This window comes from Oxyura jamaicensis, chromosome 3 (genome assembly GCF_011077185.1).
Source record: "Oxyura jamaicensis isolate SHBP4307 breed ruddy duck chromosome 3, BPBGC_Ojam_1.0, whole genome shotgun sequence".
Lineage (NCBI taxonomy): Eukaryota > Metazoa > Chordata > Aves > Anseriformes > Anatidae > Oxyura > Oxyura jamaicensis.
This window is the reverse complement of record NC_048895.1, coordinates 34,499,214-34,516,464: the sequence shown is the minus strand read 5'-3', so window position 1 is coordinate 34,516,464 and position 17,251 is coordinate 34,499,214. Positions and strand designations below refer to the sequence as shown.

Below are 17,251 nucleotides of genomic sequence, written 5' to 3'. Positions count from 1 at the left end.
GGGGCCGCGCTCGGGGCCGGAGCCGCGCTCGGGGCCGGAGCCGCGCTCGCCCTCGGGGCTCCGCCGCTGCTCGGCCGGCGGCTCGGCTCGGCTCGGCTCGTCTCTCCGTGCTGCCCTCGGGCCGGCAGCCCCCGGCGGGATGGCGGCGGCAGCGGCGGCGGCGTCGGGGCCGCGTCGCCGCCGGTGGTGGTGGCAGAACCGTCGCGCGCGGCTGCTGTGCATGCTGGCGCTCACCTTCCTCTTCTTCGTGGTGGAGGTGGTGGTGAGCCGGGTGACGGCGTCGCTGGCCATGCTGTCCGACTCGTTCCACATGCTGTCCGACGTCATGGCCCTGGTCGTGGCGCTGGTGGCCGTGCGCTTCGCCCAGCGCACCCGCGCCACCAAGAAGAACACCTTCGGCTGGGTGCGCGCCGAGGTGATGGGCGCGCTGGTCAACGCCGTCTTCCTCACCGCCCTCTGCTTCACCATCCTGCTGGAGGCCATCGAGCGCTTCACCGAGCCCCACGAGATCCAGCAGCCGCTGGTGGTCATCGCCGTGGGGGTGGCGGGGCTCGTCGTCAACCTGCTGGGGCTCTGCCTCTTCAACCACCACGGCGTCGGGGGGCACGGCCATGCCCACGGCCACGGCCACTCGCACGGCGGCGGCAGCAGGCACTCCCGGCTCGGCGGCGGAGCCAAGCCTGAGCAGCCCCCGGGGGACGCGGAGGCCGCGCTGCACCGGGAGGAGACCAGCACCTTGGTGGAGAACTGCAGCAGCTCCAACGGGGTCGGCCAGGAGAAGCTGGGTAAGCCCCCGGGGTGCCCACGGCCCAGCCCAGGAGGGAGGCGGCAAGAGGGTGGGAGAGGTCCCTTCCCTAAGGGTGGCAGTGGGTGTCCCAGTGGCCCCCGGCACAAGCTCCGTGGGGACCACCCGTCCTTCTCCTTAGAAAGGGGCAGGGAGCCTCCTTGGCTGTGCTTGGGGCAGGCAGCGGTGGCAGCTCTACCCAAAACCTTTTCTCTGGGCGCTAAGAGGAGCGCCTCGCATCACGCCTTTGTCTTGCGGACAGGTGAGAGCTTGAAGGAGTCTTAGGGTAAAGCAGTCTCCCTTGAGAAAAGTTGGGGCTGGCTGTGGAGGCACACAACGAGTGTTTTTTGCCTAGCGACATGAGCTGTCACACGGAGTTGCCCTGACGCCTTCTGAACCGGCCGCGCATCACGCCAGGCGCAGCTCAGCACCTTGCTCCTGACAGCCAGACCTCCCCGCCAGGTCGCTTCTGAGCTGCCCGAGGGGCTTTCTCCCTCTGGACGCAGCATACTGCAGTCTATTCTGCTGCTGTAATGTTGTACTTCTTCGTGACGTGCGTATTAGAAGGAGAAATTCTTGGAAATTGCCAATCAGAGCTGGGGAAGTCGTGTGATATGTGCTGAATGCAGAGCTGGTTTCAGAGCACATGTGGTTTCTTTGAGTTAGTTTCCTTCAGCTTTCCATAGCAGGCAGCTTCCCACTCTCTTGTATGCAGAGCAAAAAATGAATTCTTCCCTTCCCAGTGCTGATTAAACTGCCTTTTTTTTGGGGGGGGGAATTCCTTGGGGTTTTTTTTTTTTTTTTTTTTTTTTAACAGATCCAGAAGCCTGGGTGCTTTATTTGGAAGTCCCTTGGTCTAAGCCGAGTGCAGTGTGCTCGCAGCATGGAGGGTGTGTGTTTGCCACTTCTCAGCTTCGGTCAGGTGGCATCCCAGTGACAGGGAGGAAAGGGTGTCAGTCTTCAGACCCATGTCCCTCCTTTATTTTCAGGGCAGCGTCAGGACACCACTGGTTTAGCTTACACTGAGCTTTCTTCCTTGGAGTGAACTTTGCTTCAGTTTCGGTATTTCAGATGTTCCAGTCCACATGTGAGAAACTTGCAGTTTCTCTGTTTGTTTCTCTTTTTCTTCTTCTTTTTCTTCTTCTTTTTTTTTTCTATAGCGTTCTATTGGTTTAGAAAATACAGGTTTTGCAAGAGGATAGGAGGAAAGTTCCCCTGAATATGTTACACTATTTTCTTGACCACATAATAAGCTCTTAATGTTGTGTTAGTCCCAGCTAAGGTATCTTAATAATTAGTTTCAAACAATTTATTTAGCCATTGATCTAATTGATATCTTGGCTTGTTGAAACATAAATTGTGCTTTTAGCTACCTTCTTGTCTGGTAGCAGGCTAAGAGATTGACTTGTAGCATGGATTAAAATGCGCCCTGTGTTGGGGTAGCTTGTCTGGAACGTCCTGTGGATGGCCTGGCAACAAAGGATAATTTGTTGTGGGCACTTAGGAAGTAATGGGGCGTAATTTTGGTCACAGTGAAACTTTTAAGTAAGTTTACATTTCCTTCTCTGCCATGTCATGATTATGTAATGGCTGGAGTTATTCACCGCTGCCCCGTGGACGAGTCAGAGGTGAGGGTGCTCAGAGGCTTGGAAAGAGCTGTGGGATGCGGGCGTGAGGAGCGGGGAGGTGACGGAGCGGGGTGCTGTGCCTCCGCTGGAACCGGGGCAGGGTAGACCCTCTGCTCCTGAGGCTGATGTGGAAACCTGCTGATAGCCTTAAGGGCTGGGCTTGTGCAGGTGCAGTTAGATTTAAATGAATCACAATTCAAACTGGCACATTTAGCCATTTACCATGAAAAAGGCTGGCGCTTTCTGGAGCCATGCTTCCTGTTTTCTGCCCCTTGTAGATGAAGCTGCTGACTCGACAGATCTCCTTGGTTCGCAGTACTTTCAGGAAAGGTCCTCTTTCCTTGCTCTCATTGTGGACCCTGAGGTCTGAACTCTGTAACCTGAGCTATTTTCCTCTATTTTATTAATTTCTCTGGAAAATTACTGGCCCCAGCGACATTTCCATACTTCATAACTCTTAGAAGTTGTATGGAAAAAGTAGCTGGAGCCTGAAGACGATGTGTGGTGACCAATGTAAGGAGCCTGGGGCTCGGGACTGCCCTGCTCAGCTGCCTTTGTACAAGCTTACCTCCTCTCTGGGAGGAGAGAACCTGTAGACACTTTTATGATCGTAGAATTACAGTCATGGGAGCAGAGTGGCAAAAGCCGGAGGTCATACTAGCATGTTAATGTTTACAAAGCTCTGAACTGAATGACCATGGAAGCAGTAAGCACTCCTTGTTTTACTTGGTCAGGCCCATGGCCAATGCTCAATTACATTTCTTTAACACTGGACGTTTGCTGTCCAAAGATCTTCTGAAGAAACACAAGAGGTTAAACTTGTAAACTAATTTCAGTTGTGAAGTTTGGAAAATGTATATATATATATTTTTTTTCAAAAATTTCATGCTATCTCTATAATGGGTTGTACCTTTGTTCTTACGAAGCTAGTTAGATGTGGTGCAGTGGTAATATCACAGCCAATTTTGGCAAAGGAGGGTACTAAAACATTCATTTACTAATTGTGTGGTTTGTGACACATGGCTTTGGGCATCAACAGCTATATGCCACTCAACAGCTATACGTTGCCTGAAAAAAAAGTACTAAAAATATGTTTTCAGGTACACTAGAATACAAATAATGCTAGTTCATAGCCTCTGAGAATGTGATAACTTATGCTGTCCTGTAGTTAATGCTGCTGATAAATTCTGCCTTTTAGACCTAAAAGCTCAGCTCGTTGTATCTCACAGTTCTGCTGCCTGCACGCGCTATCTCAGAAAAGCTCCCTTTTCCTTGACTTCAGAAGGCTTTTGGAAATGAACTACTCAACCTGAAAAGAAAAGAAGTGACTATAAAGTAGTATCCATACTGCTTTTGAGCTTCTGGCCTCAAAAAATGTAATATAGATTAGAAATGCACTCCTGTGGTTCAAGAGAGATTTTAGTAATGTAGTTCTCAGCCAGTAAGTCTCGTGGCTTTCCAGAAGAGGAAGCAAGTATCAGTTACTTAGCTGCTTAACCAGCTTGTATGTATGTGCTCTGCAAGCCTGTGTTTTGCTTAGGAAATGAACAGTGATGGTTAAACAACTGGAAAATGGGAAAACAGCCTTTTAGTAAAACAAATTAAAATGCATTCATCTTCATACTTTGCCACTTGACATCTTTAAATGCCGTGTACGAACGATTACCTTTGAGACTGTGTAGATCGCGTATTGGAACGACTGAATATTTCTCATCCAGAGGAAATGTTGCTGAATGTTACGGGTCGAGGCGCTTGTTATTCGGTTTTGTACGGAACGTGGCAACCTTCACGTTGGTTCCTATTTTATACAGAACTGTGGTAATGTGTGGTGTGAGATCATGTGCCTAATCATTGCACTGCTTTCTTGTCAGGTGATATGAAAGATGACACGACTGACCTACAAGTGAATGGGAATGCTGGCCATTATCCTCTGGACGTAGAGGAGGTTGAAGAAGACTCTAGTGCGCAGCTTAACATGCGTGGAGTATTTCTGCATGTTTTTGGAGATGCCTTAGGTTCAGTAATTGTGGTAGTGAATGCCTTGCTCTTTTATGGCTTGTGGAATCCGTGCCCCAAAGACGGGCCCTGCTTTAATCCATGCGTCAATAACCACTGCATGGAGAACGCTACTTTATCCCCAGTGCTTGGCAGCGCCAACAAGTCTGAGCAGGAGAGCGTTACGGTGGCTGGTCCATGCTGGTTGCTATACTTAGATCCTGTCCTTTGTCTGATTATGGTTTGTATACTCCTTTACACAACCTACCCGTTACTTAGGGAGTCGGCCCTTATACTTCTGCAGACTGTTCCCAAACAAATCGATGTTCATTCTTTGAACTCAAAGTTACGCACCCTCGAAGGAGTCGAAGCAGTCCATGAATTACACATTTGGCAGCTAGCAGGGAGTCGGATCATTGGCACTGCTCACATCAAGTGTCCCGACCCTTCCACGTACATGATGGTGGCAAAGCGCATAAAGGAGATCTTTCACGATGAAGGGATTCACGCGACTACCATTCAGCCCGAGTTTGCCAGCGTTGGCTCTGAATCAGGGAGAGGGAAATGCGAGTTTCCTTGCAGAACTCAGTGTGCTTTGAAGCAGTGCTGTGGAACAGTGGAAGATAGTACTGGAAAGAAGACAGAAAAATTTTCTTCGCTGAGTATTTCTTGCTCAGAGGTTGTCATTGAATTGCCTCATAACAAAACCAGAAGGACTAAATCGGAGAGCGTCCCTTCAGTTAAGCTAGAGGCAAACACTGATCAAAACGAGCAGTTTGAGTCGTCGTTGTAACTCCTGGAGTGGTGCTGCCTGAGTTGTGGTGACTTTGACAACAGCTGCATTGCAAGAGGAGGAGACAGATGTTGGAGATGCGATTTTGCCAAGTAGTGTAATTGCTGAAGTCCTTGTTCTTGTCATATTGCTAAACCTAGAACGCTTGTTTTAAAGAACATAATGTCACTGTCATGATACAATATTTGTGTTGACTTTGTACTGGGACAGACAGAAAGTGTGCCGATGCTGTAACAACTTCAGAAAAGCAGTTTCAACATTTCAGCCGAGACGCTTTTTGTTGTTCTTCAAATTACTTTTTTCTTTCCAGTGAAAAGGTATCTGAGGGATAAGCATTTAGGAACTCGATTGTATTGCAAGTTTCTTGGACCTGCTATTTCCTTTAATATTTGATTTGTAGATATTTTAATATATTGTTTATTTAGAAGCCCTAAGGAAACCAAAGTTGATAGAACGTTTTTAAAGATATAACTACTTAAAACTGGAAACCACTTTGTCAGTTTCACGTATTTTTCTTAAACCTATATAATAAAAAATGTGAAGGTTTTTCTAATGAATTTATCATATAGCATATTTTAAAGGAAGCACCATATGATCATTAGGAGCTGTCCCTGCTTTTTTCTGGTAAGGTAGTGAGGTAAAGAAAATAACTGCCTGTGAAAATATCAGATGTGAAAGGGTTTTTATCAAAATGGAAGTTCAAGCTACTGTATACTGCTCTGTGATCAAGACGTGAGACTGGCAGATAAAGTAACACATACTTTAATATTTTATGTATTTTCTGGTGTTTTTTGTTATTTCCACATTGTGTCTCCTCATAGAAGTCTTCGAGTTTAAAGAATCCTTGACTCAGTGCCAGGAAAGAAGAGCTGGAGCTTCAACTTCAACTGATGCTCTGTTTGGTAATAAAGAATTCCTTGGTTATGTCAGTAAGAGCTCTATTGGGGGGAAAGTTTGTCGAGCACTGACAGTGTAACTCATGCTTTTCAAAAGCATGGACAGTGGCCTCCGTGCGAAGTGAGTCAGTGACGCATTCTGCTTGTCGTTGAGCGTCTGTAAGCACGTGCAGTGACTGCAGTCCTGGCCTCCGCCGCACCCTCAGGAGCGTCCCACTGACTTCTGCTGAAGTGTTTGGGGGAGGAGGATTTCACTCACTGTATTGTACGTTTTGAGACGTGTATCACAAATTTTCACTTAGAGGTATCTGATTCTATGGTTTAAGATGTTAAATCAGTTAACTGACAACTGGCTCTAAAGAAGCTGTTACAGTGTGCTGCCAACTTGCACCTTAACAGAAGAGAAGCTGATCTGTGGACTCTGAATTTGGCAGAGACTAGATGAGAGTTGAAGATGAAAGGAATCTGGTCCAAAACCCTGACCCTTTTGATCCACCTGCAAGTTGTGTATGGGAAATAATGTCTTGTGATGAATTGACTGCTCCCGTGCTCCAAACTGGAAAGCAGCTCACTTCTTCCACTGTTTGCTGTATGACTCTGGACATGTCAGATAAACACTCTGCCTCAGTTTCCCTGTCTTAAAATGGGGATAATACCTACCTCACAGGGGTGTTGTGAGGCTTAACTCTTGCATGAGGAACGCTGAGATCTGTTACTGGAGGGCGCTGGAAGGAGTACGAGATACTAAATTACATTGTGTTTACTCCTGCAAATGCATTGCAATACCTTGGCACAACAGAGGGAACTGAGGATAGTCTTGGCCTTACAAAATTCTTTGATGCTGTGGTTTTCAGGTTTTCAACAGTATTTAAATGTAGATTTTTTAAAAGAATGTTTTGTTAGTGAAGGGAATGTAGCTTTGCCTCCAGATACAGAACACCTTGCTAGTTTGCATTTCTACTACGCGTCTTGTTTGATAACTGCTCACACGTAGTTCAGAATAGCCTGCTGCTCATCGCACCCGGCTTGGCCCGGGCTGTGTCAGTAGTCTTACCTAACTTCTCAGCAGAGCATTGCAGTCAACTCTCGATTATCCACGGGTGGATTACCAGTGTTGTGCGCTAACCGCGTGGGTGGCCCAGTCTCGCTCCGTGCCCTATGCCGGCGCCTTGGCCAAGCACCACGTTTCAAAGAGGAGGAATAGCGGGGCTGAGCCATGCAGTGCTTGGCCCCAGTGGGCTCTCGGGGGCTTCGTTAGCTTGGGTCTGGTGCCGTTGAGGTGCTCCACTCCTCTCGCTGGGGGGATGCATCCGCAGGGCTTGCGACTGCTTCCCCTCGGCTCAGCGCTGTGCTCCGCCGGCGTCAGCATCGTGGAGCCACTTCCGTGGTCACACTTGTTGTACAGTCTCCTGAACTAACTTAAATGTGTTAATATGCTATTTATATGTGGGTTTGTTTTGTCTGAATTACCTTAACTCTTTTTCCTGTTACCTGTATATGATCTAGAGTTGACTGTTAACTGAGATCTTGTATGAGACTACATTTGCAAAATATGCTACCATTGCTAGTATACTACGAAGTATTATCAAGTAAATTTTGAAATGAACAAAGTACTATTTTTTTTTTTCTGAAATGTGTCCTTGCTTTTTATGGTAAACGTTCACTAATTATTTTGCTTGCTAGTTTAAAATTGGTCTCAGTCATTAGTATGAATTTTTGAGGTCCTGCTGTATATCACTAATGCACCGTATAAATACTACTGCTCTTTAGTTTATTTAAAAAGAAAATCACCAAAAATCCCCATTGTAGCACTGACAAGCTTGACTTACTTCTCTCCTGTTGCTTTTACTAAAAGAGAGCGACCATTAAGTCGTGGCAGTTGCCACCATTGGCTGACAGTCTCTGTAAATGCATCTGCCCAGATGGAATTGTGCTTACTAATTCCACTGTAACTATTTAAACTTTTTTGTGCCAGAAGTCATATTTTTCTATTACTGTGTCCATTGCAGGCAATGGCTAGCTTAAAAGACAAGAAGCTCTCCCCCGCGTTATTTTTGTTACCGGGACAGGATACGAATGTGATGATGGTGATGATGATGGTGATGATGCCGATGGGGGGGGCAGGAAGGGCCTCTTTGTCCTGCGGCGTGTTGCGAGCGCAGCACCAGCTGCTGTTAACGGGGCCCTCCAGTCTCCAGCCCCCAGTGGTCAGTTCACCGAAGGCATACAGTCAGGTCAGGTGGCTGTGCAGCAGCAGGAACGCAATTCTGGGGTTCGTCCTGGCTGTATTTGACCCAGCCTCAGCCTCCTACCTTGCGGTACAGCTTGATTTTTTGACCTGACCTGTCTGTGGTTACACAGACCGGATTTATCCTGAAGATCGTGGTTCCAGCATACCGGGAGCATTCAAAACCGCTGCGCAATGTCTTTTTTTTTTCCACAAAGCATGAAGCTAGTGAATCTCATGTAAGTGAACACTGCAGCGGTGGGGAGCTGATTGTATTGTGTATCACATTCCTGAATTTTTAAAATAAAAAGAAATGGAACGCTGATTTTATGGAAAAATCAGTTTGTATTGCGGTGTCTAGATTGTTTATGCTTCTGATTAAACGTGACAGAGATGTGCCAAACATCACTGGGTGAAATATTTTGTGTTTAGTTCATGTCTCATCCGGAAACCTGCTGCTTGTGGGGCAGAACTAATTCGGGCACTCACTGTGCTCGTCACAGTTCCGTGAAACTTACTCTTTTTCAGCAGAGTAACTCGCTTCTGTGGAGCTCCTTATCCCTTTAGGCTCGACGGCTTTCAGCATCCACTCTAGGCTTTTGGTATTATCTTTTATTGCTGCCTCATGGTATTCAGCACGGATGCACAAATAGTTATGTAAAATGCAAGACTAGCTCCAACTTGTGACTCCCCAAAAGTCATGGCAAGGGCTCAGTCCTGCAAATTTCTGCTTTCATGAATCGTTTCATCGGGCTGACGAGTAGTTACTTGCATGTGAGGAATTACTCGCAGGAGCGAGTCCAAAGCTCCTGCCAGTACAGCCTGTCTTTTGAAGAACGACTGGAAGTACCTGGATTTTATAGGTATTTTACAATCAGCAGCACCGTGGTGTTTCTAAAAGTGCCGAACTCACTTCGTTTTAACTTCCAGGGTTATACCAGGGCTTATTCCTTTCGCCCACTCTCCCAAAAGAAAGAAAAAACCCACCGAGTGTCCCAAGGCTAGTTAACAAGTTGAGCTAAACTGGTGTTGCTTTGTGCTTCTGAAATCTGGCCTGAGTTTATTAAACACCGACTGGTCGGGTCTGGGGAGGAGGGATAAAGATTCTTGCCATTCTCCTTCCCCTGCCCCCTCTTGGGCTGCAGCTCCTAATCTCTTCAGCTATGGAGAGCCCGGGGGACCGAGGGGGCGAGCTGTGCAGCTAGATGTTCCGAGTTCCACGCGGACGGCATGGGGAGCACTGCTAACTATTTTTAAAAGCAGATAAATATGCTTGGACTATTTTAGTTTCATAGCAAGGCATCAGTTACTCCCTTTTCAGATATGTGTTTTAGTTGTTCGGCTCTGTATTAATTTTGGCTTTTTCCTTGCTGGACGGAAAGAGGCGGATGCTCCGTTTGCCTGAGCTAAAGCCAGTCTTGACAATTTTCCAAATCAAATGTAGCTCTGCTGATAACAGGAGGTCTGACTCCCTGTGACCTTTGCTCTGTGCAGTTAACTGCCTTTGACATACAGCACCGTGTTTCAGCAGGCTCACATTTAAATTTTTTTGCATTTGCTATGTTATCTCAATGGTTTAAGAGCAAAACCACAATACTGAAAAATACATTTCATGCGTGTCTCCCAAAAGCACGTGGGATTAATTTTGCTTTTTTTTTTTCATGTCCTGGATCTTGTTTCTGAACAATGTTGGCGTAGCCATATTTCATTGCTGAAATTACATTTTGGCTTCCTTTAAAATAAATGCTAATGTTATAACTTTTTTTTTTTTTTTTTTTTTTTTTTTTTTTTTCTTCATGAAGTACTGAAAGTCCTGAGAAAAATAAATGGAGCTCTTGGATGTCAAGTACTGCTAGTGGGGATTTCTTTCTTAGCTCAGTCCCTAGGAAGAAACTGACAAGTCACAGTGCACTTTGATGGTCACCTGGAATCTCAGAAACGAGTACAAGGAGCACGAGTAGAAGAGGAGTTGAAACCTGGGTTGTCAGATGGTGCCCTCCAACTGTCTGGATTCCAGGTGCAATTAAATGAATAGTTGCTGAGTTCTGATATGGGAAGAGTTAATTGCAATTATGCAAAATGCACTTTTTTTCTAAGGAAAAATAGCCCTTGAAAGGAATGAAAAAATCGTCCTGTCGTGTTAGTTGGCAGTTGTTAATTACCTAACACACAGGTCAATAAGGCAGCTCTGCTAACAGATGCCTGTCCTGCTTTATTTGATTTCAAAATCTTTGGAACGTAGCTACCCAAGGACAGAAGACGCTTCGGTGTTTGTCAGCTTCATTTGGTTCAGTTCGGAAACGCTGCAGCTTGTCACCTTTGTTGGGAGAAAAGGACGGGCTGCAGAAAAAAGCAGCTGCCAGTAATAATACTGAGGGGGGCAGGACCGCTGTTATATCTGCCGTGAGCTGTTGGAGAGCTTGGTGCGACTGCAGCAACTCCTCTCCTCGCCCTCTCCTCTCTCGTTACTAGTTACCAGGAAGGTGTGTTGGGTTGTACTGTAAGCATTGCATATGAGTGTGAGTTTTGCCCTTTTCCACATCTATTTCAACCTCACCGTGAGATGTGATTTAGCCTTAATACGAACATCCCCTATAAGACATGCTAATGAGGGGATTTTTAATTAATAGGATGGGAAGGGAAGCCTCAGGCCTGTAGCTTACTTTTGCCTTTACCCGTGCTGCTCCTAGACCGTAACCTGCTCCCTGGAAGGTTTCGTGACCGCCTCGGGGACCAGACACAGCTCCCAGAACAACTCCCCCTTGCTGCTTTCCCCCTGAGGAGCTGATGGCCCAGGGGACCGTGTGTGGCTGCGGTTTATCCCGCCTCACCTCGCAGCAGATCTGCTTCTGGTCACCGCGCTGTAGGCCCCCCACGGCTTTCCTCACGCCAGCCCGCACGGCTAAGAATAGCCGCGGTGATGCTGTGGAACAGGACGTGCAACCTGCTGGGTTTCCTGCGTTTGTACTTGTGCTGCTGGCCCGTTCGGCTCCCTCTGCCCTGCTGGAGCTGCTGGGTGAATTCGTTAGGGCCTGGGCTTGGCTCTGCTCCTTTGTTTGATAGCGCTGTACCGCGAGTGCCTCCCGGGAAGTCTGAGCAGGCCATGAGGCCTTTGGCGCTTACCTGACCCCGCAGCTCATGCCCTGGGGACGGTGCTCCCAAAGAGAAATGCTGCACGTGTCGCTAGAGCCTCGAGATTTTGGCATTAGCCAGCACTGACTAGAGACACAGCCCAATGAACTTGTCCTGGGATGCTCCAGGACTCCTCCTCAGCCTGCTGCAGATGAGTTCATTTCCCTTTGAGAAAGGGATTACGGGAATTAACAAAATTTGGGTGATAATTTCTACTTGTATTTTTGTGGCCACATGGGAAGGTTCTGACCCAAACGAATGGGATTGCTTCCTGCTGAGCAGAGGGTCTGGTTAAAACACCAGGCAAAATCCAGGCTCCAGCAGTTCCCGTTCTAAATACCCATCGCAGGGGGGAATCTTGCACTTTTATGCCATGGGAGGGGGATTAGCTCTTCTTGTCACATTGCTAAAAGAAATAAAGGATTGTGTTTAATTATCGCAAGCACTATTATCCAGCGTCAGTAGCCGTGGGTTTAGTTTCCCTGAAAATCTCCCTGCACACAGTAAGTGCATGGCAGAGACTTAGACGAGTTAGCTGGCAAGCTATCACGAAAAAAGGAGGTGTTTGGTCCATATGCTGCAGCCCGGGGGTGGAATGACACCCGGCACCACAACGTCCCAGTTTTCTTTTCTCGACACCAGGAAAGCGGCAGAAGCAAATATTGAGGCAAACTCCGTGGGCAGGGCCCCTGCGTCGGGACTGCTTGCGTTGGGCTGGCTGCGGGGCGGTGCTGGTGGTGCCCCAAAGGCAGATACACATTGTTGGAAACCTCAAAAGTATTTGCTGAAGACTCGCAGCTTTGGTTTTTTCTTAATTTATTCAGAGGGGTTTAGCTGTGCCACTTAAACAGCTGACTAACGATGCACAAGGTTAGCCAAAGGGCTTTAGACCATGGTCAGCAGCTCCAGCTGAAAATTTCCCATTGAACCCAGAGCTGAATGCCGTTGTCCTTGTGTGCCCTTTCCAAAAGTATCTGTGGATGCCAGGTAATGTCAAAATAACGTCCATCTGCTGGAAGCTGGGGGGATAACGAAGCCCAGGGCTCTTGCAGCGGCTGCTGCCAGCAAATGTCTGGCTGCTCTGCTTGCAGGAGCACAGTGAGACCCTGGTGATCCCGATGGCTGGCTTCTGCTGGGATGGTATTACCACAACTGGTGTCACCTGAAAAGAGAACGGGAGAGGGATGAGAAGGACTCTGGAGGTTTGAGACTTTTTTTTTTTTTTTTTGGAAAGGAGGCAGAACACTTCGCTGGGGTGGTGACTGTGGTTAGGGGGAGCAAAGGAAATTGTGGCATCAGTGGAGAAAAATGAGCATCTCTGTGTGCGTGGATTTTCCTTTTGGACCGACTATCTTTTTTGTGTGTGTGTGTTTTTGTTTTGTTTTGTTTTGTTTTGTTTTGTTTTTGTTTTTCCCTGCAGCTGTTTTGGTGAAGAAGCGATGTGCTCTGCTCTTCCCCTCTAGCTCCGCAGTGCTCACAGCTTCTCTCTGTGCGACTACAGGCGGTGTCTGTGGAAATCAAAGATCGTGAACGGTAGGGGAAAAATCCTTAAACAGATCACAGGTGAAACCAAGACCTTAAGCTCTGTGAGACTGAGAAGGCAGCCAGCATTGCCTCAGCTGCTGCATCAGGAAAGGATAGCGCGGAGCACCAGCCTCAGCACCCTGCTCTACGAATGGTGCAGAAAATCAGGTGGCAGAAGTTTGGTGTCACACCTCACTGCGTGCGAAGTAGCCTCCGTGAAGAGATGGCAGCCTGGCAAAAATGATGTCTTCGTACTGAGGTCTTCTTGTTGGTAACACTTAAAATCCTGACAAAACAGTATTTTTCCACATAACTTAAGGTAAAGTAAAATGCAGAGACTCCTTATGCAATGCCAAGTTCCCCTTTCGAAACAGCGGTTTGGAGAGACAAGCCCATTGGCTGGGGCTAGGACAAAAATTGCTTACACAAGATAAACAAGGGTGGACTGCTGCCATCTTTCCCTTCCCCTTTATCTCTAAACCTTAACCTTAAATTACAGATCTGAGGTTAACTCAGTGCAGTGCATCTGCAACTCCAAAGCCAGCTAAATTTTAATAGATCTTTCTTATTTCAACAATGATGGAGGCTTGAAAGTTTCTCTAGCTGACAGAAATGCTTCCAAGATTTTAAAGTTCAAATGCAAATATTTTATATATTACTAAGAATGTTTTCAAATTAAATAATTAGTTCTCCTGATAAGACATTTCATAATCAACCAGAAAATGATTCACTAATTCCGTATCCATGTTTCTAATCCAAGTAGTTCACAAAACATAGAAATAAACTTCATGTTCAAAAACCAACTTTTGTGAGCACAGTATTTCTTTAAACATCAGGTGTTAAGAAAGTAGGCTTGGGTCATAATACTTGAAGCAACTCCACAACCTCGGTAGTGGGTCACTCGCCACTAACAAGCACGTCAGCAGCATGTGGAGCTCCGAGTGGCTGGGACCAGAGCAACAAAACAGGCTGGGAAAATGTTTTCCTTAGTTTTACAAAGAAGAAACCACTGCAGCGTTACAAAGGTAACTGCTTAACTGCTCCTAAGTGGCATTTCTGCTTCTATTATGTATCCTGCAAAAGTAACCTGCCATGGTGCTGACTAAGTGCTGATGACTTTGTTCCAGAAACACCAGGTCAGTCCCATCGATGGTTTGTCCAGGTGGTGAAGGTGTGGTAGAGATGAGTGGAGAGTGTGATAGATGCATTTCTGGAGCACAGGCATTTTTCTGGGGTGTGTGTGTGTGTGTGAAAGAGTGCTTGGGGTTTTACCCAAATCCGATCATCCTGGGTTTTGAACACCTTAGTTCTGATGAATTGGTTCTGAAGGAGAACACCCTACCCAGAGCGGCACTTCGCTAGCTAAGTGATATACTTTCTGTTAACCAAACCTATACATCCAAGCAGAAAGACAGCCAGAAAACGCTGTGCCCTGCTTTAAGAGAACTTCCTGGCTTCCTTCTTTAGCAGGAGCCAGGCCTAGGTGCAGAGGGAGCATTTACGTTTGCTGTTTAGTTGTTTTCCTTTCCCATTTTGCATGACTTCTCATTAGACAGCTGGAAACGAGCTTCCATTAACTTTTGATTATTATGAATCCAAAGAGCAGTCCTGGAAAGAACCCGGGGTCCAAGAACACAGCAGGGCAATGGGAAACTTAATAAATACCCTGTTGTTGCAACATCTGTCATTTTAGCATTAACAAGCTCATGCCTTTAGCTGCTGTATGATGGCAGCTACGTGCTGCACATTAAGGGAGAAGCTGCTGGACCTTTCAAGCAAAAACCTTCTACGTGGCAGGATGCGTTAACCTCTTGTATCCTGCAGCTCTTTCGCTAAAGCAGGCTGAAAGTGATGCTGAGAGGATCTTGTGTGGGTCAGCGAGGAGGGCTACAGAAGTGGTCTTCCCCATTTGTTCTCTGTGAGGCCGGATACAGTCAGGAAAAAAAAATGTATTTTATGTTATTTTATTTTATTTGGCCGTACTTTGGTTAGAGAATCACTACTGGCTAGCTACTGGCTGTAGGGAGGAGATTTAAGTGGCTGTCCCAAAATGAATTAAAATGACGGGGGCAAACCTGCAGATTTCCACTGTGTTAAGGCAGTAAGCTTATAGGAACCGCAAGCAGCCAGCAGTACTTTGGTTCATTTTAAGACAGGCCTGTGTGAGGAGCACAGCAACTGCACAAATACTGAACCCCACACAGCATGTCCCACCACCTGTTTCTGTGATTTCTTTAGCCTGTTGACTCATATTTTTCTTTTCTGGAAGCGAAGGAAAATGTCTGCCATGCTGAAAATGTTCCTGGTTTGGTTCAGATCTCGGACGAAGCTCATCCCAAATGGCTCAGTGGCGATAATGTTTCTGACTTCGTTATTTTTTGCTTTTGGTTGTCAGGTGGTGGAAGGAGAGCCCCCCATGAGCTGTGAGCTCGGGAGAAGCCTGCGGCACGTGAGGTGCAAGGGAGAGCAGTGGTGCAGGTAGGCTCCTCCGCACGCCCGTCTCTGCTTGCTTCGAGCAGGATGGGGATTGTCCTGGCCATGTCACTGCTTGGGAAAAATAAAAAAATAAAAAACAACGATGACTTATGAACAAGTAAGGCTGGGTTTTTAGGGAGATTGCATCTTCTGTGGCACGACTGGAAAGCACAGCCGTGACCTGGGGTGTACAAAGCCCTGTCTCAGGCCATGAAAAGGCAGCCGCCTTGCTTTGTGTGCTTTCAACTTCTGCTCCTTTTAATGTCATTAAAGCAAGAGCAGGAAAGAGAATCTGCATCCTCCCCCAAATTTTGAAATTCCCAGTGCCAACATGTCGCTAGCTTGTGGTGCTTTCACTGAAGTGATGACTCGGGGGGGGGCCCCCCCCCCCCGGTTGTGTGTGTGTGTGTGTGTGTGTGTGTGTGTAAAATGCTTTAACTTTCAGAAATATTTCCTGAAAACCTGCCTCTAAACCACTTTTCATTTTGCATTTTTTCCCCTTTCATCAGTGAAGTTCCAAGATCAAATTCTCTCAGCATTTTGAGAGGAACAAAACATTTTGCCCCCGGTAGCTTTTGCTAAAGACTTTCCAAGCTGTGAACAGGCAAGAAAATCCATTCCTGGCACTGCACTAATTAGAGCCCATCCAAGAACGAGAGAAGTGAATCCCAACAAAGCAGTTCAATGGCAGTGCTAGAATCTTGCAATTAAACTGTGCTGTAGGATTATGCATATTAGCACATGAATTACTCTTTAAATGATAAACATCAAACCAAATAATTATCTAAAGCTTCTGGGAAGGGATAATCAGTAAGGCTAGGCTGGAGAAATAAAATGCTTTTCTTCTGCAAAGTACAAATAAGACTACAGCTTGCTGAAAACACACCAAATTGTTCCCTGCGACTGCATACCCAGGTTAAGCAGCACTGCTTCTTTTTGCCGTACAGGTGGCACGTTATGCACTCTTCCCTTTACAGCCGGGCAAAAATGAGGATAATCAAAACCTTGAGGAGCACCTACTCGCTTCCAAAGGCTGGCTGCAGAAAGCCAGGGGGTGCTGGTTCCCCTCCCTGTCCCTCCTGCAGAGGGGCTGCTTTCAGGGTGGTGGGATCGCAGCTGCACCAGGGCGAAGCTCACAGTTTGATGCCGGCACAGGTCGGGGAAGAGCTGCCAGGAGCCGGCCGCACGCCGCTGCTGGTGGACGATTAATTGAGGAATTGCCCTCGTGTTGTAAAATGCACTTCAGGCAAACGAAACCACAGCTGCCACATGCACCTGATGGAAGTGTCCGAGTGCCTGCTGCTAGTGGGGAAATTCATCTTTTCCAAGCCGCACAGTGGGCACTTAGCTGTTTTCTAGGCTTCAGGGGTGGGGAGCAGCTTTCCTGTTGGGCAGCCCTCAGCGAGCACAGAACCGGCTCCAGTCCCCAGGGTCTGCCTGTGTGGTCTTGGGTCCAGGGCTGCACGTTGTGTCCCATGGCAGGAGGGGGACAAATTGCTCAGGAGGTGCCAAAAACCACGTGTCGATGACTGTGGCCAGGTGATCGATATGTGCTCACCACCAATAAATATTCCCAGCTTTTAAACGATGATGTGCTCTCCAAGAAGTGGCTCCTGGAGGCCAGAGAAATGCCTCATGTCTTCTGCTGCACCAGGCACCAGCTCCTCCAAAACCTGTATTGTGGATAGAAAAAGTAGGAGGTGCCTTGTTTCTGATGTGCCCTCTGCCATCAGCACCGCCTGCAGTGGCAGGGCACCGGTGAAAAGCCCCGCCAGGCCCAGCATGACTGTCCCTGGG

At 47.3% G+C, this 17,251-nt stretch overlaps 1 protein-coding gene across 1 annotated transcript; it reads left to right on the top strand.

The window, feature by feature from the left end:
* Positions 1-100: 100 nt before the first annotated feature.
* SLC30A1 (solute carrier family 30 member 1) lies at positions 101-8,656 on the top strand. The gene is made up of 2 exons (XM_035321996.1): positions 101-785; positions 4,284-8,656. The coding sequence occupies exons 1-2, from the start codon at positions 140-142 to the stop codon at positions 5,198-5,200; spliced, it is 1,563 nt and encodes a 520-aa protein (XP_035177887.1). The 5' UTR covers positions 101-139; the 3' UTR covers positions 5,201-8,656.
* The last annotated feature ends 8,595 nt before the right edge of the window (positions 8,657-17,251 follow it).